Source organism: Haliaeetus albicilla, chromosome 6, assembly GCF_947461875.1.
Source record: "Haliaeetus albicilla chromosome 6, bHalAlb1.1, whole genome shotgun sequence".
In the NCBI taxonomy this organism is placed as follows: domain Eukaryota; kingdom Metazoa; phylum Chordata; class Aves; order Accipitriformes; family Accipitridae; genus Haliaeetus; species Haliaeetus albicilla.
Window position 1 is genome coordinate 16,806,676 of NC_091488.1, and position 26,589 is coordinate 16,833,264.

At 37.2% G+C, this 26,589-nt stretch overlaps 1 protein-coding gene across 2 annotated transcripts; it reads right to left on the reverse strand.

Annotated features, from left to right (window-relative positions):
- Positions 1 to 5,783: 5,783 nt before the first annotated feature.
- IFNAR1 (interferon alpha and beta receptor subunit 1) lies at positions 5,784 to 26,589 on the reverse strand. Of its 2 annotated transcripts, none has more exons than XM_069785216.1 (11): positions 26,220 to 26,589; positions 19,220 to 19,340; positions 16,940 to 17,133; positions 16,078 to 16,235; positions 14,772 to 14,919; positions 13,714 to 13,828; positions 12,651 to 12,853; positions 11,281 to 11,435; positions 10,293 to 10,446; positions 8,253 to 8,380; positions 5,784 to 6,832 (listed from the first exon to the last, which is right to left on the reverse strand). In XM_069785216.1, the coding sequence occupies exons 1-11, from the start codon at positions 26,314 to 26,316 to the stop codon at positions 6,608 to 6,610; spliced, it is 1,698 nt and encodes a 565-aa protein (XP_069641317.1). In that variant the 5' UTR covers positions 26,317 to 26,589; the 3' UTR covers positions 5,784 to 6,607. The 2 variants fall into 2 exon arrangements, with proteins under 2 accessions (XP_069641317.1, XP_069641318.1); XM_069785217.1 differs by having other exon boundaries at positions 8,253 to 8,407.

A 26,589-nucleotide genomic window follows, 5' to 3' on the forward strand; every position in this document is an offset into this window, starting at 1 on the left:
GTTTACATATGCAAGACTCAGGGAAATCTGTGCTAGAGGGAATGGATTTTGGACATTTATTTCAAGAGGAGTTAGTATCAGAGTCCTCAGTGGATATCCTCAAAGAAACAATGCTGGAGGATCTATTAATGAGTCAAAAGTCTTATGAGTCAGTATACAAACTGGCAGCACATGCCTAAGCAGCCACATGCTGTTCAAATAATTGACAAACAGCTGTGGCCTTCTTTCTATTTGGTATTATAGAATAATAACCTTTTTGTTGTTGATACTTACAATACTCACATGCAGAACACAGAGACAATTGCCATACATAAAGTACAGGTTTCTTTCAGAAGTCATTAGCTAAAAAGAAGTGGTTTTAAACAAAATTATACATTTATACACTGACCTCGAATCTCGTTTGAAAATAGAGGAGAGAAAAAAATTATAAAACAGTATTCTGATATACTTTAAATCAATAGCTTTGCATTACTACATAGCCGGTCAGTTACAAAAATATATATATATGGATTATGGGCAAGGATCTAAGGATAAGGTCTTTGTGGTAGAAAATTACTGGATAAATAGTTTGGATATTTTAATTTGAAATCAGTCTCCTTTTAGGAGACTGTTTAATGAATCTGGGGGGGAAAAAAAAAAAAAAAAAGTATTTTGACAAGGCTGTTTGGATATTGCTCCGTTCTTGTCCCATCTTAACTCTTGGATGAGGAGTGTTAATTTCCTGTTACAGGACCAGCAGAGGGAGCTCAAAACTTAGGTACCAACACTGCTTCCAGAAAAGCCTGCCAGGGAAAAAAGCCTCACTTCTCATGTGATTGGGTAACAGTAACTGGCAAGTTTAGTAAATAAATGACACTCAGTGAAAGAAAGGGAATATAGTTACTGGAAGCTAAGCAAAGCTGCCATTGACACCAGTTTCTTTTTGAATATGCTTTGCCTTTGCTGTCTTAGGAAAAAGGCATCAGCAAGGCAACGGAATTGGATCTGGTACTAATTAGAAGATTATTTCTGGGATGCTAGAAACTGCATAAAAAAGAAAACTAGTTAAAAAGTATAGGATTTTTCAAGTTTGGTGTCTCCATAACAAAACGTTGGTACATGGTCAACCAGAAGTTTCTCTGATTCTGTTGATTCCCTGTCAGATTAACTAGATCATCTGTTGCTTATATGGTGGTAGCTTCCACTAATTACAGTAATTTTGCACTAACAGATGCTTAGATGGTCATTATGGAACCATCAATTCAACATCACTGAATAAATCCCCACAGTCTGTACCTATCTATATTAAAAATAGGATTTCCTGGTATTACAGTTGTTTCCTGTGCAAAGAAAACAAGACAACAGTTGCTGTTCAGTGATTTAAAGATTTTTTTTTTTTGATTGTGTTGTGAAATCAAGAGATTTTGACAATACAAATTTTGCTAGTGTAAAGTTTGTAAAAATATTTTCCAAGCAGCGAAATAATTTGTCCTGACTGCTCACAATGTCATGTTGTTTTTTTAAATGGGATATTAGATACCTAGGAAATATCATCTGTGATGAAAACAAGAATTTACGAAGACCAGCACTACTCCAATGTAACTGGAAAGCCTTCCTCACTGAGATCTGTGTGGAATTCACTTGCCAGTTGGCTGCAGTATCTGACATGCAGGCAATGTCGAGAGGAAGAAGTTCTACAAAGACCAACTATGTTTTCTGTTGGTTTGCTCTGCATTTAATATATACTGCACATGTATCCCCAGTTCTGTAATCCAAGTGCCTGGAGTAAATAAAGGGTTGATGGTCTAGGAAAAGATCTCTTGCTAGAAAACTTGCAGGCAATCTTACTTACATTTCTAGAAATTTACTTAAAATACCCGGTACGTGATCAATCACTTAGGCAAGTCTTTGAAAGTTCAGATCATCTGTCACAGACAGCAACAGCAAATAAGCCATTTATCAAAAAGTGGCACTTGCTATGATGCCTTGGGATTCTTAAAACATATTATTGCACTTCTTTTAACTGGGTGCTACAGATAGGGAGATTTGGGGGATGGATAAGTGGACAGTTAAGAAATGCAAGTTAAGTGTCACAGAAATTTCATTTTATACTGATGACTATCAGCCTGCAACAACGATATCCTTTTCCTTAAGAATTTACCAGACAACTTCTCTTCTAGTGGCATAAGCCTATCTGTCAGAAATTTTCCAGGCTTACCTGCAACCCTAACAAACTGTGATTTGTCAGGAGGACTATGCCATGTCTGGTATTCCTCTAGCTTAGTTTAACTGCTCAGCACTGAGACTGATTATTTGCATATTTCTGTTTATCAACTACCTCATGGTCTGAAGTCTGCCACAATTATACTTTTAATGGGGCCTTGACAGAACATCTGAAACAAACAAACAAAAACCAAAACCAGAACAAAAAGTGGCTTAGTTCACGTCTTAGATGTTTTGCAATACTGTCCAAAAAGAGAGAAGAATCATAGTACCACAGCATGGCTGAGGTTGGAAGGCACCTCTGGAGGGCATCTGCTCCAACGCCCTTGCTCAAGCAGGGCCCCCAGAGCCAGTTGCCCAGCACTGCGTCCAGACACAGGCTTTTGAATTATCTCCAAGGATGGAGACTCTGACAACCTCCCTGGGCAGCCTGTGCCAGCGCTCGGTCACCGTCACAGTGAAAAAGTGTTTCCTGATGTTCAGAGAGAACCTCCTGTGTTTCAGTGCGTGCCCATTGCCTCTGGTCCTGTCACTGGGCACCACTGAAAAGAGCCTGGCTGCGTCCTCTTTGCACCCTCCCTTTGGGTATTTATATACATGGATGACATCCCCCTGAGCCTTCTCTTCTCCAGGCTGAGCAGTCCCAGCTCTCCCAGCCTTTCCTCACAGGACAGATGCTCCAGTCCCTTCGCTGGGCTCTCTGCAGTGTGTCCATGTCTCTCTTGTACTGGGCAGCCCAGAACTGGACACGGCACTCCAGGTGTGGCCTCACCAGTGCTGAGTAAAGGTAGATCATTAAAGTCATCAATCCTTAAGAAAGGCATACACGCCCCAAGACTCTACCTACATTTCTTCATTTACATCAAATACTGCGTTTCCAGGTACTACTGTACTTATGAATTTCACCTTAACTGAAAATCATCACTGGCATGCATTCAAAAAATACTTGTACTAATAGGAAGAATAGAACATAGCCATCTACCACAGTTCCTCCTCTGCAGATTCTCCTCTGCTTCTCCCTACCCAAAAGACACTGAATTACTAGTAAAGTCAGAAATAATCCTACCATCATGCAGCTTCAGATTTTTTTCTTTGAAATAAAGTCCCAATGTCAAACAGCAGTACATAACACTAACAAACATGCCAATACCTCAGTACAAAGTACAGTCAAGTACTAATGGCATTGCACAAATACCATTCAGTAAAGCATCCCTACAAAAATGACCCAATACCCCACAAAGATCCATCACCAGTGTTCTCTACTAACTATATTTTTATCTGTACATTCTTAGCCATCAGCATCAAGCACATTATTCTGAAATTATATTTATAAACCCAATCCTAATAACAAAATCCATTCCAAAAGCAGAAGTCATGGGAAAGTCACAGCATGTGTGACCCAATATGCAAAATCATTACCAGATGCTGGTTTCCTTTCAACTAACAATCCCATGACAGGAAACTTCTGCTTCATCACGCCTCCTCACACTGAGTCTTAAAGCTGATTATATTACATGTTTTCCACAATATCACCATTGGTTAAGTGCTTCTAGTTTCAAAAACATTGGGTTTAACGTGCTTGTTATTTTTACCATTAGTACTGACAAATCCAACTCTACATTGTCCAGCTGAAAGTACTCAATTATTAATAGGGTTGTATCTTATCCCACCGAATAATTTCAGTGAAGAGTCAAATATAGTTCCTCCTCAGACTTCTTCCATACCACATAATAAAATTAGGTTTCTATTGTTAGAAATATTTTGAACAAGGAAAGAGAAAAACACTTCAAGGGTCTTATTCTTTAGAAAGACTTTAGAAATTTAAAAAAGACATTTAAACAAGGTTCCTTTATGCACTGTAATAAACTGCTCTTAGAATGTGAACTGTAAAAGCTCTGTCACATTATTTTTCTAGCATTTCTGGATACATCTGAAATGTATCAGAATGAGATTGTGTCAGGTATTTAGGAACTTTATTTTCCAGTTTAAGTATTAGGTATTGTATAAATAGAATGAGTATTTCTATCTTACAGTTCTCATTTTGCTCCTCCTGGCAACAATGAAAAGAACTGATAGAAGATTTTCTGTAATCCATCTTATAACCAAACTTCAAGTTTACATATATATTCATTATCACTTATTTGGTTCAACATTCTGAAGAAAAATGTGGATTGCCTGCAAATTATGAATTCTGCCTATTTCAGAAACATTCACTGTACGCTGCTTTGCCATAATTTGAAATCTTGACAGTGAAATCCAACAGTGAAATCCTTCACATTAAATAGCTTGCTTCCAGAGTGCTGAAACTCCAGGAGGCAAATAAAATCTTGTCACAGAAAACAGTTATCAAAACAATAGCCCACAGTTAGCTGCTGAAATAGCAGATGAAACCTTTTCCCTAGATGAGCAAAGAAAAAACAAAACCCATAACCCACCACACCTTACTTCAGAAAATGTGTTTAGAATAGCTTCACTTTTGAAAATCCCCCAAATGAAAATATGTCCCCAAACTCTACTGTAGAAGTAGGTCACAAATAAGAAAAATAGACTGAAATTGAAGTTGTCCAGGAGAAAAAAAAAAACACCCAGGAAGACCAGCTACAGCATAAATCACTAAGAGGAACAGCTGCATAAATAAGTTGCATCCTCACAGCAAACTTAGATTATACTGAAGAGACCACACAAATACAGACAACTTCATACCATGCTCCGTTTAAGTATCTCGCAAGAATTTGGAGATGGAAGCTATTTACCAAAGACCACAATGACTGGAATGCTCACATTCAGTGTTCTCATTTTAAGCCCTGATTCAGCAACTGAATTAGCACTTTCTTTCTGATTTGTCCAAATCATGCAACACTCTCAAAGTAAGCCCTAATTAAATTTATATATGATGCTCTTCACAATGTTTTTTTTAGGGAGGTCAGTAACTGAAGACTTATGGGAGCTTCCTAAGTATCCATAGTGTAGCTTCAATGTCACTACATCAAAAATATATGGAACCAAGAAAAGCATAAAGAAGTAAATATGCAAAATTTATTATGTTCTTCAATGAACATAGGGATATAAAATTTATAAAATTAGTTCACATCTTCAAAATTAAAAAAAATTATAAACACCAACAGTTGCTTGTGAAAATAAACAATGAAGCTCAAACCCAGTTTACTTTAAATCAATTTCTTCACAAAAAATAAGCTACTTTTAAAAACTACCTCAGAAGAAAGTGGCATGCAAATTGAAACATTATTGCAGCATATCCTTTTAATCTGTACAAAGAAAAAACTGTTGGCAAAATGAGACTAAGCTGAAAAAGCTCTGAATGACAAGCATCCTCACCATTCTGTTAATAGGCATTTTCTAAATTCAACTTGGGTCCTTCTAATTACAGAAATAAGTTTCCTCCTTGTTAAGAGACTCACATTTCTAAATACAATTCAATTAGAAATAAATATTTTACACACTTCTGGTTACGTAGCCATGGGGAAAAAAAAATAATCAAGAATATGCCTCTTAACGTGCCTTGTCATTTAAAGTAACAGTATTCTTTAGTTTCTTCTTGCAGTGTACATCTTGCTTGGATGTTCTTTTTTTTTTATCCTAAATGCAGTGCAAAACAATTTGATCCAACCTCATTTACAAAGAGCTTCTAGTTAGAAATTTTTCTTTATAGTAAAGTGAAGTGAACCTCCTTCCTGCCTTTTGCCCTCCCCATACTTGCCCAGATTACTGAGTGCTGTGGGAGAAGAGCACCCTGATGCAGGGACACAGATATAGAAACAAACAAGTGGGCACTGGGAGCATCCCACAGCCATGGCCCCAAGTAATTCTACAAGGAGGCTCAGAGAAGCTACCTCATTGACTGTTGGTCTCTTTGCATCTTTTGCTCTGGACCTGCTGAGCCAAAAAGCACTGCCCCTCAGGGGGCTGGAAGAGGATGTCAAAAAAGTTGTATCCATCAATTTCCTTCTGCCTGTGTAAACATCTTACGATTCAATACTGGAATTTAAGGCTTCTGTCACAGTACACACTGGCATTCAAAACAAACTTCTAAGATAAAGAGAAATTCTTCCTGTGGAACAGGAGTAGGCTTTCGCCGAGGTTATCAGGTTCAAGTATATAAAGTGTACAGATCTGCTCCTCTTTACGCAGATGGTATTCTTTTTATCATATGATGAAATGTCAGTCAAAATGGCGTAAGGTACAAGGAGTCAATTGTGTTTTAACTTTAATCAGTTTGCAGCAGAGAGGGTATGTAACTTTCCACTAACAAAGTGCAGATTTGGAAACCTGAAGACAAAGATCCCAAAGTCATACTGCCTTCCTTAGGTTGCGACTTTCATAATAAAAAAGTTTTAAGTGTTTATTACACTGCCAGTCCCATATATGAATTTTATTTTCTTAGAAGTTATACTATTTCCTTTTCTAGTGTTTCTTCTGACACTTTGCTCCCTGAAGTATCGTCGTTAGAGTAATTTCCTGAATCTCGACTGCTCTGTTTAGAATGTATGTAGTCTTTAAAATCAGTTTGATTTACTTCTTCTGTGATGATAGTCTCAATTACAGAACAATTTTCTATTGGTTCTTCTGTAGTTGACAGATAAGGACTGCTTAAGAGCTGTCCTCCAAAACCCTGCAAAAGGAGAAGCAGAAGAGATGAACATTCGTACATAATACCTACATAATGATTCTGCTTAACACCACAGCTGTACAAAACTGGTTTATCGTATTCAGTAGCATCATGAGGTTTTCTACCTATAATATGCCATTTGTTTCCCTAAGTTCACAAACTCAAAGTTAGGATGAAGTTTAGTTGCATGTGTATAATCGAACACTAAAGAATAAGTCTAGCATTAATCTTAACTCTTTTGCTATGCTCGTAGTTGTCAATCATCTATATAATTGCAATATGTCATTGATTATAGCCTTATGAGGCGACCCAAGAAGTAAATGAAAATCCTAATTTACAACACTTTCAAAAATCATGTGGTAGCATGGGAACGACAGGTGTGTGTTTGCAAAGTCTACAAACCATTAACAGTTATAAAGAAAAGTTTGAAAGAAGGACAAAGTGAGCTGCTGCAGCAGGATACCAAACCTTATACAGCTCTCAACAGTGCACTGCTGTCTATCCTACATGCTTTAAATCTATTCTCTGAAGTTGTCATTTATATCAAATCCATCACAAAAAGGTTCTAAATATGCATTAATTATGTTACCAGTATTCTACTGAAGAAACCAGCTAAGATGCTGCCTTCCTTACAAATTAAATTCAGATTAGCCCTTGTAAACTACGAGACTGGTTTTAAATTACAACTTTGTTCAGAAAGCTTTGTATACTACATGTCCTAGGAGCTTCAGTGAGAAGATGACACAAGTTAGGAAGGCCATACACTGCTCAACATCAATGTTCTGAGAGACACAGTGAAAAGCAGTTCTTGCTACATTTCAAAATATCCCTACACTTAATGTGCTGCCCTGTTCATGCCAGAACAGTATCCCTACTAAGTACTACCTGTGCCAAGCTGAGCTGGAAATTGGACATCACCTGCCTTTTTAGAGACCATCCAGGCCACTAGGTCAGGAAATGATACAAGTGTTTGCTGCCTGCTACACTGAAATTTCATCTAAAGACTGGGCTTGCATTTTTGCCTCCTCTGAGTTTTAAAGGATGGCAAAAAGGCTAGAGCATGCTCTTTCAGATAACAAAATGGAAAAACATTTCTGGTCTCATATAGCAGGGCAAAAGTACATTATCACATTGGGTAGACATGCACACTCTCTGGAATAAAGGATTGTTAGCAACACTTTTGCACAGACAGAAGAAAAAACATAAAAGTTAAAATATCTGCTAATCACAGAATTCTAGAAATTGATACTACCCATTTTTTTTTCCATAGGAATTCCTGCACTTTGTTAAAACCTATACAGTTAATCCTGGCATACCTATAAGACCACAGGATAACAGATAAACGCTTTTTCATAATATTTTCTGTTCATTTTTTCTAAAAATACATCTGCTTAATGAATGAGAAAAATACATCTCATCTTACCTCTATGTTCAAAGGAGGCTGGCACGATGGAAAGAACACGTATCTGATTTTGTTGTAGACTTGGTACAGGGCAAAACCAAGCGGTGTAGCCACAAGAAAGACAGCAATCAGGGCAGTTACAAATGTTGCTAAAATAACCAGATGTAAAATTTTATCTAAAAAAAGTGAATAAACCCCATTCAGTCTAGGTATTCATAAACTACAAAGAGCAAATTACCTCCAAATCTCCTACAGTATTTATCACAAAATTTCACATTTCTATAGTACTATATGCAGCCATGATGATCATTAAAAAAATTATGCCATTCCAGTATCTTAAATAAACTTATTAAAAACACAGAACAAAATATTTATCAAAAAGGGGCTTATAAGACAGAAACACTTTTTACCAAAGCCTGTAGTGACAGGACAAGGGGCAACAGTTTTAAACTGAAAGAGGGTAGGTTTAGATTGGACATAAGGAAGAAATTTTTTTACAATGAGGGTGGTAAGACACTGGAACAGGTTGCCCAGAGAAACTGTGGATGCCCCATCATTGAAAATGTTTAAGGTCAGGTTGGCCAGGGCTTTGAGCAACCTGATAGAGTGGAAGGTGTCCCTGCCCATGGGATCTTCAAAGATGATCTTCCAAGGTCCCTTCCAACTCAAACCATTCTATGATTCTATGGTCCTGCATTCCTGTATTAACCCAGGAACTGTGGAAAATCTAACAGGCTAGGCTCAGTTCCAGGACTTAAGGTTGGGACCTTATGGCAGAAGGAGTTTACATGACAGAATCCAGTTTTTGATAGTAAGATAGTGTAGTCAAAGAAACCTTTTATCTGTATAGTCATAAGCTATTCAGTGCTTAAGTTCAAGAGTCTTGCAAGCTTCCTTCTCCCCTCCACTCTTATGCTTTGTAACATATTCTCTGGCACTATCTCAAACAAATGAACTGAAAGGAGTTTGAACATACTAAAATTAATACATACCAGGAGACACTTCAGAAATAATCAAAGATGAAACAAGCAGGTCTTCTTATCTCTATTTCCAGTTAGTACGAATGATCAAAGAATGAAGGATTTCCATACCGGGATATAAGAACATATGGGAAGTACAGGGCAGGATCTGCATGACTGCATCTCTCAATATAAAGCCTTGAATGTGCTGCTTGGTCTTAAATAGGCTCATTGTAATAGAAGGATATGGGGAAGACTAATAACTAACTAGTAAAATAGATTAAAGACTTTCTCTTATTAAGGTAAAAAGAGTAACATTTGTTCCTTTTTAGGCTTGATAAAGACAAAGCAGTGAGGACTACAATATAAATGAATCCTAAGAACTTAAGATGTGAGAAAGTAGCATTACTATTATTACATTTTCTTAGTTTTAAGTCAGTTTGAATACTTAGTAATTTTTCTAGTGTTACAGCCTGTTAATAGAAGATAATTGGTCAAATTAAATTCAACAGATAACTTGCTCTTGTGTTCTGAGTAACTGTAGTCCATCTACAAATGTATTCTCATTTTGCACAAAGGAGAGCTTTTTAGCTATGAGTCCAATGATTTGTCTCCTCATACTTTAGTGCAGGATTTTTTAAAAATTTAATTAATTCACAGAAGAATTAAGACAATTTCAAGAATAAAATATTCTTGAAAACATAGCATTTAGTGATTTGTTGCACCCTCCTAAAAATATCTTAAAAGTACTGGAAATTAAAGCTTGCCTGTTAACAAGTCATTGTACAGAACTAAGTTCAATTCACAATCATTACAGTTATTAATGTGAGATAATTTCTAAACTGAGTTGTGTGGTGGAATAACCAGAATGTAATTTTTATTAGGTCAGAACAGAAGCAGTTTATTAGTTTAGCTACAGGAGACAACACAGAGCAGCTAAGTGACAGACTGCTGATAGGGATCTCTACCTAACTACGTGCAGAGTCTGTGAGGCCAATAAGTCATGCTGCAAATACTTTTTAAACTAGTGAGACCTGCAAAGGCCTGTGAAGGGTTAACTGTTCTACTTCCAGAAGTGTAACAATTCCCAAGCTCTTCCTACCTCCAGGTGTTTTGATGCATTCCTCTTTGCTGTAATGACTGCTTTTGTTGTAAACTTCTGAGAAGGCTTGTACTTTTACACAGTACAAAGTCAAGGGTGTTAGATCAGAGATTGTCCCTATTGTCTGTTTTATCTCTTTCATTTTGATTTCCTCCTGAAAAAGAAAAGTTGGAAGAATAAGATGCACATAAATAGTACAAGAGTCACTCAGATTAGAATTTTGGCCTCTGCTGAAGAAGTAATTCTGTAAGAAGTTAGACACCATTCTGTACTTGGATTAAATAAAATAAAAGGAACCACAGAACTCTCTCCTAAGCAAACACATTCAGGAAACACTTATCAGCAAGAACCAACTGCTTTTGCCATACTGGAATTTTACAGTTCAAAGCTGCGTGCAGAATGAAACTTCTTCTTGTTGTAGTTTGTTTTTTTCTCTTCTTCCATGCATTTACACATACACATTTACCAATTACTGTAAAATATTTTACTGTAAGAAGCATTTAAAGAATATGGAAAGATCCATTAAAATGTGAGCTAAAAGCATGCAAGACTTCATTATTTTATGATACATATAGCTATAAAGCCACAAATACAGAAAAGAACAGAATTTGAGGGGCCAGAAGCTACATTAAGACAGTGCACAGAGTCATACTGCAAGAAAGACAGCATCACAAGAGCCCTACAACTTCTATTCAGAAGTGAGCCATTTAGCAGCTCGTACAAAACTCAGTGCAATTCTGCAAATCATTACATACAGACACATAAATGGAAAAAGACTAAAATTTCAATTACTTTGCGATAAAGGTCATCTTGACCAGATTTTTAAAAGAATCTTCCAGGGGAGAAAAAAAACAAAACAAACAATCGCATGATTGATACACCATATATGTACCTCTTTTGAAAATAAGCTTCTTGAGGAGAACTCAAACTCAGTATTTAAGTCACAACAAATTTTATACACTGGTTTAAGTATTTAACTTGTTCATACCTCATTATTTGATGAATTCTTCCAATACAGAATCCGGTAAGACAAGTCATAATGGTCCCTCATGACTTCATTCTCAGATCCTCCTGGAGGAGAAATCTGGATATGGAGCAAAACATCACTGATGTCCACTTTTACACCAGGAGGGCCAATTTCATCTTAAGACATTAAAAAAAAAAGTTAAAAATAAGACTGAAAGAATACAAATAAACATATTGCATGAAATACTATAATTTAAATCTATGACAATTTTTAAGAAACATACACTTAAAAGTCTAACTTCACTAATAGCTTTATTCAGAATCTCAAGTCCCAAGAAGTATTTCAATTATTTTCTCTTTCCACATTCATATGTTGCTTCTGCAAGTTTCAGTGAAACACACAGACAGTGGGATTAACTCTATGCAAGTCAAAGTGAAACTACCGAACACTTCTTAACTCATCAGGATGTGGGCCCTCCTTTTCACATATACCCCATTTCACAGTTACAGTATAGTTGAAAAGTGAGAAGTATTACAGTTTTTGTTGTCTTTTGTTGAATTGTTTACCTAGGTCACTGTTATTGTATTAAAGAACTATCTAATTACCAAGAGCTTGGACAAGGGAAAACTGACATATGGAATAGCCATTGATTCCATCTTCAGTATGGAAGGCAATGGAATATTACCCTACATACTAGATATAAACATTTCTTGACGTTTATGAATGATAACTTTTTTGAAGTCAAACATTTTAGTAAGGTCCTATTTCTCACAAAATCAAAGAGTGCACCAAAGATAAAAATTATCATCTTTTCACTCTGGAAAGTGTTATGTATTTTTTACTTAGATGTCACTATCATTTAAGATTGCTTTTTCATGAAGCTCTTCAGTGTTGTCTGTCAATGTAATACTGCTTCAACACAAAATTCAGGGGTGCACTGTGCAGGGGTAGAGAGAAGGAGATGAGAGTAGATGCACAAGAAAAGAGAGGCAGAGGATTCCAAAGTTATGTGACTTTGGCATTGTTTTTCTAAGATATCAAGATATCTAAGATGTCAATGGCAAAAGTCAGACTAGAGATATTTCTAGTACAATCTCACACAGTGATTAACATTGTATGGCATTTTATAATCTCACTGTATACTATGCTTTGTGGTTTAATTTTGTAAAGCAAATGATATGATTCTAAATATAGTGAAATACTGGCTGTGCTGAATAGAGAAACCATGGAGAAACTCCTTTTTAACTTGATGAGGCTAGGATTCCCAACGCAGTTTCTGTAGGGGAACTATGTATTCTGTTTCATTAATCTAGCAAGTTTCTTTTGGCAAATAACAGCATTAGACACAAATTTGTTGAGAAATGAAAAGTTAAGAAAACATGTTTGCTTACTTGTTATCAGAGGATCTACTTTTACTTCATTAGACACACATGATTTATTATATTCGCTCATGGCCTGCACACGGAGATAATAAATTCCGGAAGTAGTAGAGATGATAGATGAGAAATTGCATTGTGTATCAGTGATGTTTTCACATCCAGGTACACTGAGCCACTTCATTGAGTAATCATCATGAAGTTTCTTTAGATAACCACTGCAAGAGATATTTTAATGATTTTTGATGTGAGGTCCTTGAACTCAAAAAAAAAAAAAGCAAAAAAAAAAAAGCACGTTCACTTGTGCTACATAGGTTTTTTTATTTTTGGAAGAATGGGCCTCTTAGAAATTTCTGATATTTAGAATACTGATTTTTCATTTATAACTGAAACAATTAAGTTAACTAGATAAGGAAATACAAATTAGTGCTTTAATCAAGCCTCAACAGAAAAATTATCTATCAGGTTTAGAAATTTTTAAAATCCAAATTAAGATTTTTCATATAGTTCTATTCAGTTGATTATTCTTCTGTCATGCCAAAGGAATTCCAAAAGAATGCTAGAGGTATCCATCCTCTTCATTTAGATGCTGGCCACACACAATACTTATGCGATAACTGGATATTAATATACAGGTTTAGAGACATGATAGTTTTTTTCCATGTTAGGATCCAACCAGAAGTAGTCAACATAAGTGATAATTGAAACCTTGAACACCTACATTTTTGCTGACTTTTAGTCATCCAATTTCTTCATATTCAAAAAGATATGAAGCAATGCAAACTTTACATCTTTTAAAAATGTTACTTAGCATATATTTAGCAGTCCATTCCATCAAGTGTTTAACACTCTTAAAAGAAGCCTACTACCCTGAAATTCCAGGATATGATGCTATATGCAATCCTTTTAAAAGCCACACTGTGTCCAGATGGGGTACCCAATGTTTCAATGAATACGTTAAGCCACTTTTGCTAAGTATTTCACTTTAACTTCTAGGAACTATTTGCAAAATACAATAGATGGCATTTAGAATGACATAACCTGTTTAAGCAGAGAATATGGAAATTGTTTAACTCACATGAGATACTGTACATTGTAGCTCACATGTTGTTTATACCGATTATTCCAATGCAGATGAAATTTCATATTCAAAGCAAGAATGCTCACATCTGTTGCACAGAGTAGGTCATTCACTGCTCAAAATGAAAAGGAAACGCACAGTTACTGAAAAGCTCTATATTATGTATAGCAATTTCTCACTGAATGGGTATTTCTCATGTAAATGGTCATGGTACGTTTTCAATAATAAAAAAAAAGTTGTCTGTTTTCATTATAAAGATGGCAAGTCAAGGTCTCTGATACATACAGCATATTAAACCTTTAGTAAAAAAACAGTTAAAAATCAATTCAGAAAAAATTAAGTACAGAAACGTTGAGATTAGTAGAAATAAACTGGTTCTGCAACAACTCGAGAAAAACATGTAAAATACACACACATAAAGTAATTTTGACATACCACCCGTTCAGTCTTATGTTTGACCTTCTACATTCCCACCCACACTGTTATTTTTTTCCTGAAAGAAACATTTAGAAGTACTTAAACTGACACCTGAACAGCACACAAAAGAACTTAAATTTAGACATGCAAAACAAGCAACTGGTGGCAAACTGCCACTAAGCCATTCTTCAGAATCTGTAATAATAAATTCACCAAGGCTTCCATAAAAACAATATTTTTTTTAAGCTTAACTCAACTTTATATGCATTCATTTAGTGCCAAGCATACAAAAGGCTTTTGTTTTACCTACATACACATCCCTTTCCTCCTGATTCAAAGTCACAAATTCAAAAATATCCAGTTTTCCAAAATACAGAAAGTAGTTTTTGCGATCCAAATTAATGGACAGAATTTACCTCGGAGCAAAAAACTTTGTACTATTAAAACTCTAATATTGATAGGTGACATATTTTACATTGATTTAAAATAGAAAATGTACGTAACTGTCAAGATTGCTGTTATACCAAAATGAGTAGGAACTTGGCACTTCTGCATATTTCTATTGCTTTAGAACAATTTAGTTTCCAACAGTTTAAACTGGAGTAATCATTTTAAGATAAAACAATTTTACTCTGTACCTTTATGGGTAGTTTTTACACAATGAATAGGACTGAATAAGCCTTCTTGCAAGTCCAAAGGAAGGGTTGCCTGAACTTTCAAACAATAGGTAGTGTCTGGTGCAAGATCATCAATTGTGTCAGTAGGAAAAATACTTTGACTTCTGAACTGTAAGAAACAATTGCAAACAGCATATGAAGAGAATTGTTCTTCCTGATGAGCTGATTTTTTTTAAAGTATCCTTTTCTTTCCCCAGGTTTAAGCCCATTTATATAATATGCCATCGAAAATGCTAAAATAGGGAATGAAGGACAATATATGAGCTGAATAAATGCTAAATGGAAGTTTCCAACTTAGCTACGTGATTGAGAGGAAGGAACACGTCGTGCTCCTTTAACACATGAAAGTAGGGAGGGATTGCGGCACTGCTCTACATGATGCATAACTCACCCCACAAATATTCAGGCACAAACTCAGAAGCAAATAGTACACTTCTGTCCCTCAGTTCATTCAGCAAACACCCCCCCTTCCTCCTCCAGCTACTTCCCTGCTTTTGGTTTACCAGACTTCAGTGAATGACCTTTGTACACAGCTTGTACTTATTTTTTCTCCTTTGGTCTGTAATGATTATGACTATGTCTTCCAAGTGAACACAGATACCTCTTCGATTCCTACCCTAATCTAGCTGGCACCCATTCCCCTAAAAGGATAAAAAAAGAAAGACTTTTTCTACTTTGGTCTTTACAGAATAGCTATATGTGCTGTTTGAGATGCGCGTTATGGCTTGGAAACTAGTTCACAATTACAAGACCTCAAAAGAATCCCTAGAAAACCCCAACCTACAGTATAAAAACAAAGAACTTAGTTAATGACACAGGACAGTGTACTGAGAGCTGTAGTCAAGCTATATGGTCTCAGCAAGACCGAACTAGCCTCCTACCTCTCCCCTCCCCTATACCTATGCCTTACTGTAAATGCTTCTTCCCACTGCCTTGAACTCTTTCCCCTCCCTGTTCCTGCTGGCCAAGAGTGGCGCCCGCTCCAAAGACATCTGAGATGGTTTTACCTTCTTCTTCATTCATTGAAAAGTGGCTCCAGCATTTAACACAAATACGAACTCTTATCACAAATCTAATAAAATCCTCTACTGAAAACAAAACCAAAAACCCCAAGAAAACACCCCCTCCCAACTTTTAAACTGCATAGCAACAGTTTTACACAGCTACATAATTAAACAATTCCATTTTGTAGCATGACACAAAGTACATCTCTGACAGTTATGTTAAGGTTAAAAAGTTAAAAAGAAAAAAAAAGGAGCGATCATACCTCTGCATTTGATGAATTTTCCCAGATAACGAGATTATATTTAAAACGTAGATGAGCTATCCACATTTTTCGGACCTGATTTGCTTCTGGAGGAGAAATCTTAATTTTTATGACTCCATTTATGGACTGCAACTCTACTCCTGGGGGACCGATATGAGCTGCAAATATTAAAAGAAAAAAAAGTCAAGCATGACTATTTAAAGAAAAAACATCAAAAAAGTAATTTACATTAGTAAAACCACAGTAACTGCCTATAGTGTCTTATTTTTAATTCTTCTGAGGCAATAACAAGATCATAGTAATTGCCTATAGGATCTTAGATTTCATGAATCTCAGGCAGTATCTAATAAAAGCCTAACCTAACAAACAACCACCATTACCTGGTTCTAAAAGCAGTAGAGTTAAAATGCAATATTACTAATGAATGTTTTCCAGAATCTGCAGTGAAAATCAGTGTAAGTTATTCTAACACATGCAAGGCAAGAAACCTAGTTCAAACAAATCAATCCAACATTGAGGGGAAGCTTCAGTACCACACTATACTATAACTACCAAAAACTCACAAGGTCAGAAGAAAACTTCCAGAAAAGACCACTGTCAAAAAGGATTTTTCTGAAATCTAGAAAAATACAGTGTGACAGAAAATTCTGTCAGAAAAACAGCATCGCTTACAATACTTTCCCCTTTCCAGAAAAGGGAGAATCATAACATTCCATGACCTGCAAATACCTTATATTATGTTAAGGTTGAGAAAACTACTAGTTCATGTTGTTTTGAGCCATAGAAACCACATGCATTTTTCCACAATAATGTGCAGAAGGACATTTAACTAGAAATGTTACAGTATATATGGAGCTCATACCTATAAGATACGGATTCATTTCAAAAGTGCTAGACCATGGAGACACTTCTTCCCTTCTTTCAGCCCTTATACGCACATGATGTGTATCATAGTATTTGGTTATTGCTGAGGAAAAGTCACATTCCGTGTGAGTAACATTTTGACACCCGGGCAACTCCTTCCATTCTGTTTCATTTGTCACAAAGTCTTCAAACCTGCAAGAATGAACACACCCCAAAAATAAATCCAATACACAATTTAAACTTGAAATTCTTTTTCCTTTTCTTCTTAATGCTAATAAATATCACACCATTTAATGCTGTTTTATCACCAGCAGCAGTGTAATCAGTGTTATCTACTTAGTTACCCCGGAATTCATATCACCTTTTAATTCGTTAATTTAATCTATTAATTTATTAGTTCAGCCTTATTACCAAAGGTTAACTATCAGTCTGCAAAGTCTGATTGTTGCAAATATTTTGATAAAAGAAATTAAAATCTAATTATAAAGGAGTTTGGTTCGATTAAAAAGTAGAAATTATGAAGCATAGGTATGGGAGTGTTAAGTTTGAAATGTAGCCATAGGAACTTAGGAACTTAGAAAATGTATAATGTGTAACCATAAAAATTCAAGTATTGTTTAAAATCATCTAACCACAGAAGCTTTGACAAAGATTAGTAGTCTTGTAGTGTTTGTTTTAGAAACTGAGGAAACCGTTATGGACACCAGTTTGCTGCTTGGAAACACCTGAGAGGTCAAAAAGCGGACGAGTGAGGAAGACTATGAAAGACGACCAGAGGACTCCTGAAGACCACCAGAGACCTTCACTGCGCCTGCGTAAAGGACATTTACATATGCTAATGATTTCCTGGAAACCTAATGAATATGTATAACCTTTCCTGGAAACCTAATGAATATGCATGAATAAGTTTTGATATAAGGTGTATTGTTTTGGTGTTCAGGTGTGCGTGGTTCATGAGAGGACTCACCCGCGCACCCAGCCGTCAATAAAGAAGTGTCTGCTTATCTACACTAAATTGGTGTTGATAAGTTCTTTATTCCGAGTTTTTCGGCGACATGATACCAGTTTGCTTTATTCACCATGTAAACACATGGTCTCAGAAAACAGCACCAAAGTACTGTCAAAACCCAGAATTATATCCTTAGTACATGACCATAGTCTGGCAATGATTCTATAATTCATTGGAAGAAATTTAAAAGTCTTGATGGCAAGAAGCGGTTAAAAGAGCATAAAAGCAGCAAACGCCAATTCTAACATTAGCAAGGAATGTAGATTAGAGGAAAATTAAAACACAAAGGAGAAAACTGGAGTTCAGCAGTAAGTGTTGGAATAATCAGCTTTACAGAAGCTATTTTTCTTGTGAGTTAACAGACATCCACACCTTATTTAAGAAAGAGACATTTCATATAGAGATTAAAAATGTCCTGACCAAAAAAAAAAAAAAAGGCACAGACTTGAAGTAGTAATTGTATATCCTCAGCTCCTATCTTATCTTTCAGACTAGTATTATGTTTTTAAAATAAAACTGATTTTCAGAGCAGCTGTTTCTCATCTACACATTGAAGAAGGCAAGCTATTTTTTTTAAAATCCAAAATCATACACTAGGAAATACTAGAATCAGGAACTTCTTAAGTGATTTGATGTTAGAAATGTTTTTTAATATTTACTTGTCAGGGAAATGCTACAAAATACCAAATGTATATGTATATGCATGCGTAAGTATTGGTATATGAAACAATTGAAGAAAACCAAGCAAACATTAAATTACAATAAATAAAAATTAAATTATTTCATCTGGTGATTAAAAGTTGCAGATGAGAAACCTGGATTCATAAACACTGACAAATTATTCAAAAGCCACACTGAAAATTCTCTCAAATTGTCTGTGTGTGGCCACAATGTAGCTTAATTAAAAAAACAAAAAAAAAAAAAAAAAAGAGAATAACTAAATCTAAATACTACATTTCTAAGTGTACTGGTTAATCTTCTCAAAGAACCACTCTAGTATTAAGCATTACTGCCAAGTGTATTCTCCACTTAAAACATGTCGCTATCTGTGACCAATCTAATTTTACATACGAATTAGACAAACGAAGGACAATATTAGGATTCCACTTCATTTCAAGACTTAATCTTCCTGGCCTCTACTTTCTGGATTTCAAAAAGTCTCTAGAAGTTTTACATGGCAGTATCAAGAAGCATAGTAATAAATTAATATGCTCTTCTACACAGATAAGCATCAGACATTTCTGGCTCAGAATATAAGTTTCTACTTACCATCGGTATTCTGCTGAAAATGTCACATTGGTATCACTCCCAGTGTAGTTCCACCTTAGAGTGAAATTTGTATTTACAACATAGACCTGAATATCCTGCGGACTCTTCAGATTAGTTTGGCCTACAAGAAAATAACATAAATGTATATAAAGACTGGGATAAATAATTTGTACATAACTTAAGAATAACTTCTGTTAAAGAAGTAGAGATTTATAGTGAAATTAAATAACGAACATAAGAGTTAAGAAAACCCCATGCTACTCGGCAATTCAATACATAGCTCAGGAGTTGTGCATGAGGCAGCTTCTTTGCCTATTTGACTACGCAGGTCTTTCCTCTGTGCTTAATGTCTTTCTCCCCACACCCCTTTAAAAAGAGTATATACAGTTGCAACATTCAAGGACTGTGTTCACTGTCATGCATTGATTATAAGCAGTCTGAATGCATTTAAACCAGTATGTTATTGGTTGGATCCAACATCTGGATCTCAGATGCAAAGTGCTAGGGATTAACATAAAGTTGTCATTTCACAGTTGCGGAACAGACTGAGCATAGCAGACTTGTTTTATGTCACGTATTACTGCCATAAATTCAACACAAACCCCTTTCAGTGAGGCTTCATCACATAGCAGATCTTGTATCTTGCTCATTGTAATCCTGTGTTTTCTTTTACATAAAGAACAGTACATAAAATTACTTATGGAGGGCGAGGGCTAAGTCTCAGGACACATGAGAATGCCCCTAACATCAAGGAAAGGACCAGACCATGAGAAGATAAAGCCTAACAGGCAGATTGCCAACAGGAGGGAAGCATGCATGCTAGAATCATCTGCAGGATAGCTCTCTACCCTGTTTTTCTTCCACCTTTCAAAAATAATTATTAAAAAACCCCAAATGCCTCATAATTACCTTATATTCCACTTCCTAAAGAAGACTTCCTCACCATTAATTTTGAGATATGCAGAATCCTAGGTGTCCTGTTTGGTATATAATTCAGGTATCAGAGGACAGATGAGAGTAACAACGCTATGGGAGAAGGAATTATTCTGATACTTACGAAAACTGAAATTTATCTAGCTGTTTATAAGGTACATTTTGCTTTGAATTATTGCACATCAGTCTATGGCACTACTTCAAAGCAGTGAGGCTAAGGAGTTCCAATTAGGGCTGAAAGTTTGGACTGCAAGTTTTCTAGTACTAGAAACTAAACCACACTGTGGCTTACAGAGCAAAGGGAAACAGCGTGAAGGCACAGGGAATACACGTGAACTGAGGGAACCTCACGCAGAAGTCACTAAAATTATACCAAAACCACCAACTAAGCAGCCAAGCCCAGATTTACAGAGCTTGAACTTCATCTAAGTTCTTCTGCCTGGTATCCTATACTAGCTATCTTTGACAACCCAGGCTATGTACAATTTAGGCAGTGCATACCTCTGTCCTCTTACTAAGAACATACTTTCAACTTCTAACACATCAGGGGAAAAAAAAAAAGTAATTAATAACAATAACAATACTAAATAAAATTACCACACCTCTCTGACTTGACTTCCTATTTTAACCAGTTGTGCGTTACACTATTAATCACTTCCCAATGGCTACAACTTCTAAAAATATGTTAGTGACCATCACTCTGAAATTGCTTTTTGATGTCAGTCTAATGTTTGATTATATTAGGAAGAAATCAGAATAAATACATCCTATTGCACCTAGGCAATCAAAGTCTCTTTACACATCTAAACGATTATTCTGAATTTGATTTCAAGAGTGGCTCTTCATTGCAAAAACTATTTCCTATTTTACCTGATGACCAAGTTCTCTTTATAAAAAGGAAATATGTGTGGAAAAGCAATCTATAAACTGAAGTCTGCAAAATCCTTTTGGAGAACAGAGTTAAAGTGGTATCCACAGACTACAGACCCTTAGAAAAAAATCCTGAAAGCACAAAACTTGAAAGGAAAATAATTCAGTAAAACCTCACAGATCCCACTACAGAATTTATTTCTACAACAGGAGATTCCGCAGGTAGATTCTTTACCCTGAACAACATAGAACCTTGGAGTAAACCATAAGAAGGCAGGATGAGATAACATAGTACTAGCTGAGAACCACATTGTACCTACAGAGCTCCAACACTGATAAAAAACCCTACTATATGTTAGGACTATTATTTTTGTTTGTGTTGGGTAGAAAGTCAAATATTCACTGCACTTCCAGAGTATCTTTCCCACATTTTCAAATCCTTATTCACAGCATGAAGCTTTACAATAATTCTTATTAGACCTTTTCCATTTGAGGTCAGAAAAAGGAAGTCTGGAAGCAGAAAAAAAAATCGTTTCAAGATTCATGTTCTAACCAAATATACTTTCTCCCCAAGTTACAAAAAACATGGTGATGTAAGACATCTGACTAATGTTTGAAGCTAGGCCAGCATTTTCTAAAGCTGGTAAATACCACAGCAAATAATCACATTCTCCCTCTAGATACAAACAATATTGTAAAAATACAGCTCTGGATGCTGACATTTGGAAGAAGATACAGCATTGCAGTCCTGGAGTAAGAGCACACACAGCGAATTAGAACAGATTTATTCCAGAACAGCTTTGGTTAAAGGCCCAAAGGATGACTGTTGCAAGTCTCAGATTTGACTGCCTTTTTCTCTGAGAACTTCCTCATGCAAGTTTGAGCAAAGGTTGGCCTCCATCTTGACATTTACTCTTTTAAAACCCTTCTTACAAACTGCTGAAATGAGGCATTAAGAACTGTTTTCAGCAGCACATGATAGCCTTTACAGATAATAAACAGAAACATGCTGTTCAGAGACATCATCTGTAAAATTAACTTAAAATCCACTACAGGGTTAAAAACTTTTACCAATTACTCAGGGAAGACCCTATAGTTTTCAGGGAATTTTCAGAAAGCTGTTCAGCGTTATGTTCAACAACAATGTAAAAGTGTCAGCGCTTGCGGTCAGTACTCAGCAATAGTCAAAAAGGGAAAAAAAAAGTTAGAAACTGATATGGAATTAAGGGAGTAAAGTAGAAAGCTTAATGTCATTATATACATTCATTATAGACTTATGTTCAACACCATGCGCAGGCCTAGAGTGCCCGCTCTCATCAATGGAGAGTGGAACGGAATAAGGCAGAGAAGGATGACAAGGACAATCCAAGGTATGGAACACCTTCTGTCCTGGGAGCAATCAGACTATGACTCTTCAGCCTGAAAAAAGAGACTGAGGGGAGGATATGACAGATCTACAGACACCTAATGAGTGGCATGGGGAATGCAAGCGACAAAATAGGTCTGCTGTCTTGTTAACACAAAGCTGGAAGCATCAAAACAAACACCACTCTGCTCTAAGGAAACAAATGAAACTGCTGCCTTATTGAACACTTAGTCAATCTGTGGAATTCCTTCCCCTAGGACTCTCTGAATGCTCAACTCTTACCTGGCTTATGAACTCAGAGTCAAACACAAAGCCTTGATGCTATAGACTGCTGTAACACTATGTTGTGAAATGTCACCATATACTTGCTTGTTTATTCCTTCCTACCCCACTACCAACCACTGCTGTAGATGAACACTCGACTAGACAACCTTCATGTGGTATAAAACATAAGAGCAAAAAAAAAAAACCCTGAAAAAACACAACGCTCTTTGTAGATCTACCTTGAGCATGATTAGGTACTTTCCTTCTTGCCCTGGTCAGAAAACCAGATTATTGCTTCAGAAGGATCTCCCAGTCCTGACAGACAACCCTGATAATTGAAACTATCTTCACCAGGAAATTAAATTTCTTATCCAAATTCAAATACCTATTTACTGAGGGTTCCAAGGTCACAATTATGCTCTTTCATCTGTTCACTCCATCTCCTGTCCTGTTGCAGGTAAAAAGAGGGATATAATCAGAGAGCCAACTGTAATTTTATATTCTGAGGAACGTCTTTGGTTGAAATTTGTTAAAAGTTAATGATCATCAATTTGCATTTTAACACTTCCTAATCACCCATTTATATAATGGAAAGACAGAAACTGAGCTGGAAGAAACCTTGCAAGATGACCTATATTTCACATTGGAGAAAGCAGGTGGCCAATTCTACGTACATCATCAGATGTTTGCATAGAGAAGTCTTACAGTTTCCACCACTGCATAATCTATTTTTACAGGCCTCCAATCACCTGAAATATTTCACTATCCTTACCATTAGAGGTTAGGGAAAGCTTTTTGTAAATCAAAAGCAAAGAACTCCCAAATCAGGTTTCCTAGTAGATTCTATTGGAGATCTGGATCTTTGCAGAGCAGATCCAAGTTTCCTTATAGCAAGTATGCTAGCTTAGTAGTTGTTCATAGCACAAAGGACAACAAAAAATTTACAGACTGCAAAGCCTGGAGTCTAACCTATGTCTCCTCTAAACACATTTAGCCAATGTACTTTTTGTTTATGGATATTAGAGCACATTATTCTTTACGTCAGATGTATTTGAAAACTATGTTAAACACGACTAATGATGAAGAGAAAACTGAATGGCAGCAACAATTCTTTCAGTTTTCCTTTTAAGCCAAATTTTCTAGCTTTCTGAATGACTTTGGTTCTCTTTTGTATTCTCTCCAAATGGTCGAACGTGCTTGAAACAGTGTATTTCAGAAAATCACAATACTCCAGCTAAGATTAATAAATGGAAGTCTAGCTTACAAGACATAAGACCCAACATTTTCATTCTAATTAGCACTGCAGCGCCCCATTACTTCTGGGGGTTTTTACAGCATAGCACTTAAAACTTCCAAATATAAATTACAAAGCATCATAACACTGCCTTTTTTTTTCCAGAATTGATATTTTGACCATCTTTTGTCACCCTCTATTTGCCTAAGTACACAGCCCTGCACACGTCCTTTTTCAATACTGCTGTACTTTTTTCTGGAGTATTTCTCCAGTTTGTCAGGACTCTATGCCTGCTTTTCAGAACAATTGTGAGCTCCTCCCACTTAGCTATATGTGGATTTAATAAGTTTACACTGTTCTATCACACAGATTATGAGCAGGTCCCCACTTGATATATCGTTCCCTCTTGACAGTGAACTGTAAAAAATTTTGATGAGCTGGAAAAATCATACTGAAGCAGTTTAACCTAGATTACTTTTCCAGTATGCTTAAGAGATTAGTACACAATACAGATTCAAAAGCAATACTAAGCCAGAACACATGCAATTGGAGCTCCTCTATCCGCATAGCCTTTTACTTTAGAACAGCAGAAATTCAGGTTGATTTAACATGACATTTGCTCTCAATACTACAGACACACATAGGTGATCCACCCATCCATCCTTTCACATAATACTCCCTATTTCCAAGAAGTGTTGTGTGTTTGCTTCCCTAAATTGATTTCTTAAATGCTAATGAACAGCAATCCAGGAATGAAGGAGTAAACTCAGTAACGTTTCATTACCAGAGAGATTTCATGATTTAGCTAGAAACCAGATATAAAAATAATGTCCAAAAATCAAGACTTCTTCCTTGTTTATTTTACTACGGATTAAAAGCCAGATATTTAAAATTAACTCACGTTTCTTCACTTAAAGCATGATGACATAATATTTTAATTAATATTTTCAATAAATGATGGTTGAAAATAATGATTACATAACATAATGGAATAATAAAAAAGCTGTTCAACAACAGAATGAAGTAGTGTTAGCAAGACAGAAATATACTCCCTCAGGAGACGGTGAAGGGGAAATCCTATTAAGAGTACATAACGGCTCGCTGGTTATCACATTAAGTATGTAGCAGAACGAATGGAAACATTAAGTCAACGTTTCAGCACAGGAAGGAAAGACGACCGGTTACACGTGACATTAAAAAAAAGCCACAACCAAGCACACTAAAAACGACCCCACTGTTATTGGTTCTGTGGGCAGAAAGGTGCTCTAAAGAACCAGAGAGAACTCTTACTACAAGAACTTTTATATAGGAGCAGCAAAGAGAAACTGCTGGTTTTGACAGGGCAGAAGGTGAGAGGTCACTGTAGCAGGGCAATTACTTCTAGCTCTAGAAGCACTATGTTGCACGTTAGTCATCTGCTATAATACATGTGGGTTAATCAAAGTGACTGCACGTATCTCAACGCTTCCAGTTTGGGGATGGAATTTGGGGCTGATGCACAAAGAATTCACCTACAAATGAAACGGCTGAAAGCAAACAAATAAAGAGAAGAGGACCCAAAGCTGCTTCTCTGCCCGAATCCTACCATGAATGCAAAGTGTGGACCCCTGGAAACAGCTTCTCTCTAGTCTTCTTTTGGGTATGCCAGACTAGAACAATACAATCTTATACAGAATTGAAGAGTTTAGGTGGCATCAGAAGCAGCATGCGCACACTAGCCCACAGCTATATTACTTCCACTATGCAAGCTAGCTTAGCCCATATACTCTCTGTTGCATGTCACAACGTCCCGTAAATATGCAGGAAAGTCATTAACAGCTTATCTGAGTTGCACAGTACTTCCCCCTTGAAAAAACGTTTTGTGCAACAGCTGTTTCTTGCTGTTTAAGGATGCAAGAAAAGGCATGTGTTACCATCCTGTGAGATAAAACGCTCGTGTTGCAGTTTTACTTCTCGCGCTTCCTTGTCTATACTTCAGGCTCCGTCAGGCTAGACGGAGATGCCTTTCAGGCAAATCAACAACCTATCTGCCCCACACTTCAGCTACAGTCTCTACGAGTCGGAGAGAGCAGGAAAGCCTGAAGCAGACGAGAGGACGACAGCTGCTCTCCTGCAGAGTAAAACCCAAGGCACCCGCCGGAGACCCCCGCAGACACACCTACCCAGACCCAAGCCCTGCCGTGCTCCGGGACCACTGCCCCCCTCACAGCGCCGCAGGCCGAGGCCTCGGGCCGCCGCTGCGGCACCGAAGCTCCCCACCCTCTCCCTTGAGAACAGGCACCGCACCAGCCCCCAGCCCCCGGCCGCCGGCCGGGTGCCCCGCCGGGCCCCACCTGCGCAGCGTAGGGGCAGCGCGACCAGGAGGGAAGACAGCAACGCCGCCACGGCCCCGCGCCCCGCGCCAACCGCCGCCGCCGCTCCGTCGTCCATCCGTCCCTCGGCACGGCCGGCGCTCGCACCGTTACCGGAAACCCCGGGCGGCCGCGCATGCGCAGGCCGCCTCCGCGCCGCGCTGCCGACGGTGGGGATGGGGCTGGCGGGCGGGGCGCGGCACAGAACGTCGTCGGGCGGGCTGCCAGGCGTCCGAGGCTCGGCTGTCCGCGACGCCTGCGAGGAGCGGCTTCCTCCGGGAGACCGGTGCCCCCTCAGGCGTTTATTCTCCGGTGGCGGCAGTGGGAGGAGCCGCTCAAGGAAAGGGCGGGC

Excerpts from the sequence above, each read along its gene's own strand:
- IFNAR1 (XM_069785217.1), bottom strand. The coding sequence starts at position 26,316 with ATGGACGACGGAGCGGCGGCGGCGGTTGGCGCGGGGCGCGGGGCCGTG. Across the intron at positions 19,341-26,219 it reads GCTGCCCCTACGCTGCGCAG|GCCAAACTAATCTGAAGAGT; the intron begins GTGGGGCCCGGC and ends ATTTTCTTGTAG. Across the intron at positions 6,833-8,252 it reads AGCCTCCTTTGAACATAGAG|GGTTTTGGAGGACAGCTCTT; the intron begins GTAAGATGAGAT and ends CTCCTTTTGCAG.